Source organism: Poecilia formosa, unplaced genomic scaffold (genome assembly GCF_000485575.1).
Source record: "Poecilia formosa unplaced genomic scaffold, Poecilia_formosa-5.1.2 Scaffold1318, whole genome shotgun sequence".
NCBI classification, from domain to species: Eukaryota; Metazoa; Chordata; class Actinopteri; order Cyprinodontiformes; family Poeciliidae; genus Poecilia; species Poecilia formosa.
In genome coordinates, this window is record NW_006801257.1 from 7,358 (window position 1) to 9,456 (window position 2,099).

The window sequence follows — 2,099 nt, forward strand, 5'->3', positions numbered from 1 at the left end:
CAAATGCAGAGTGGACTCCTATCACCACTGCACCTGTATGTAGGTTTCTATATGAGGAACAATAATGTGATAAGCCCAGAAACAAGATATAATCCATAATCTGTTATTTTTATCTGCAGGATTTGCATGTGTGGCTTTTATACTTCTGTTTGACTGAGCTTGATATTTAAAGTGGGGTAAAAACAGGATGTTTTAATAGCTTCCAACTATTGAATAAAACATGGAAATATCAACCTGAGATGAGCAGTCTGGATTAACAGACACTGATCAATTCAAAGTTCTTCCTTGTTCCCTCCCACTCTGAGTTACAAGCATCATGATAGGTGGAACCAGAGACACTCCCTTCAGCAACCTGATAATTTAACCTACAGAAGAAAAACTCGCAGTCGTTGTTCCTGAGAGCAGAAATGGAGCAGAGAGGAAATCAACTAGATCGCTGCTATGCTGAACCTGAAGATGTGGTCTGTGATTTTTGCCCTGCCGTCAAGACAAAAGCCGTCAAGTCCTGTCTGGGTTGTTTGGTTTCTTATTGTGAAGAGCACCTTCAACTTCACAATAATGCTTCACAATTTAAAAAGCACAAGCTGGTGAATCCCTCCAAGAATCTCAAGGAGAAAATCTGCTCTCACCATGAGAAAGTGTTGGAGTTCTTCTGTCGTACTGATCAGCAGTGTATCTGTTATCTCTGCACTATGTATGAACATAAAGGCCATGAAACAGTCCCAGCTGCAGCAGAAAGAGATGAGAAGCAGAAGAAGCTCCAGGAGAGTCGACAACAAATGCATCAGAGAATCCAGGACCAAGAGAAAGATGTGAAGCTGCTTCAACAGGAGGTGAAGGCCATCAATGTCTCTGCTGAAAAAGCAGTGGAGGACAGTGAGAAGATCTTCACTGAGCTGATCCGTCTCCTCCAGAAAAGAAGCTCTGAAGTGAAGCAGCAGATCAGATCCCAGCAGGAAACTGAAGTGAGTCGAGTCAAAGATGTTCAGGAGAAGCTGGAGCAGGAGATCACTGAGCTGAAGAGGAAAGACGCTGAGCTGGAGCAGCTCTCACACACAGAGGATCACACCCAGTTTCTCCTCAACTACCCCTCACTGCCAGCACTCAGGGAGTCGACACACTCATCCAGCATCAACATCCGTCCCAGGAGAAACTTTAAGGACGTGACAGCAGCTGTGTCAGAGCTCAGAGACAAACTACAGGACGTCCTGAGAGACCCATGGACAGACGTCTCACAGAGACTAAATGAGGTACAATTTTTACTGTCAGAACCGGAACCAAAGACTAGAGCTGAATTTTTAAAATATTCACAAAAGATTACTTTGGATCCAAACACGGCTAATTCATTTCTGTCTTTATTCGAGAGGAACAGAAAAGCCAAAAAGACAGACAAACAGTCTTATCCTGATCATCCAGACAGGTTTACTCAGCATTCTCAGGTTCTGAGCAGAGAGAGTCTGACTGGTCGTTGTTACTGGGAGGTGGAGTGGAAAGGAGCGGGAAGAGGAGTTGTAGCCATTTTAAACAAGGATGTCAGCAGAGAAGAAAAATTTGGATTAAATGACAAATCTTGGTCATTAGTTTGTTCTACAAACAAATACACATTTAAGTACAACAACACTGAAACTCCAGTATCAGGTCCAGTTTCCTCCAGAATAGGAGTGTACCTGAATCACAGAGCAGGTATTCTGTCTTTCTACAGCGTCTCTGAAACCATGACTCTCCTCCACAGAGTCCAGACCAGATTCACTCAGCCTCTGTATGTTGGGGTTGAGCTTTTCTGTAATGGAGCCTCAGCTGAATTGATTAAGCTGAAATAGTCAGCAGTGATCTGAGGTCCAGCAGGTTAAAATGTGTATTTTAGTTTCTGTTGTTTTAAAATCTATCATTGTTGTCAGATCAGCTGTGTTTATGGAATTACTTTATCTTTTGTTGATGTTGAAGTTTTTTTTTTGTTGTTGTTTTTTTGGGGGTGGGTGGGGGGTGCTCCTTCTTGATAGCCATGGAGGCTATCATTGCTCAGGAGGATTTTGATTAATCTAAAATAATTAGTTACATTTATTGCTTTGTCAGATCAACTGTTGTACAAATCCTTGTAC

At 42.4% G+C, this 2,099-nt stretch overlaps 1 protein-coding gene across 1 annotated transcript; it reads left to right on the forward strand.

The window, feature by feature from the left end:
- Positions 1 to 407: 407 nt before the first annotated feature.
- On the forward strand, positions 408 to 1,820 carry LOC103132786 (tripartite motif-containing protein 16-like). The gene has a single exon (XM_007544574.1). The coding sequence runs from the start codon at positions 408 to 410 to the stop codon at positions 1,818 to 1,820; it is 1,413 nt and encodes a 470-aa protein (XP_007544636.1).
- The last annotated feature ends 279 nt before the right edge of the window (positions 1,821 to 2,099 follow it).

What these genes read in the sequence shown, in the direction of transcription:
- LOC103132786 (XM_007544574.1), top strand. Translation starts at nt 408, where the DNA reads ATGGAGCAGAGAGGAAATCAACTAGATCGCTGCTATGCTGAACCTGAA.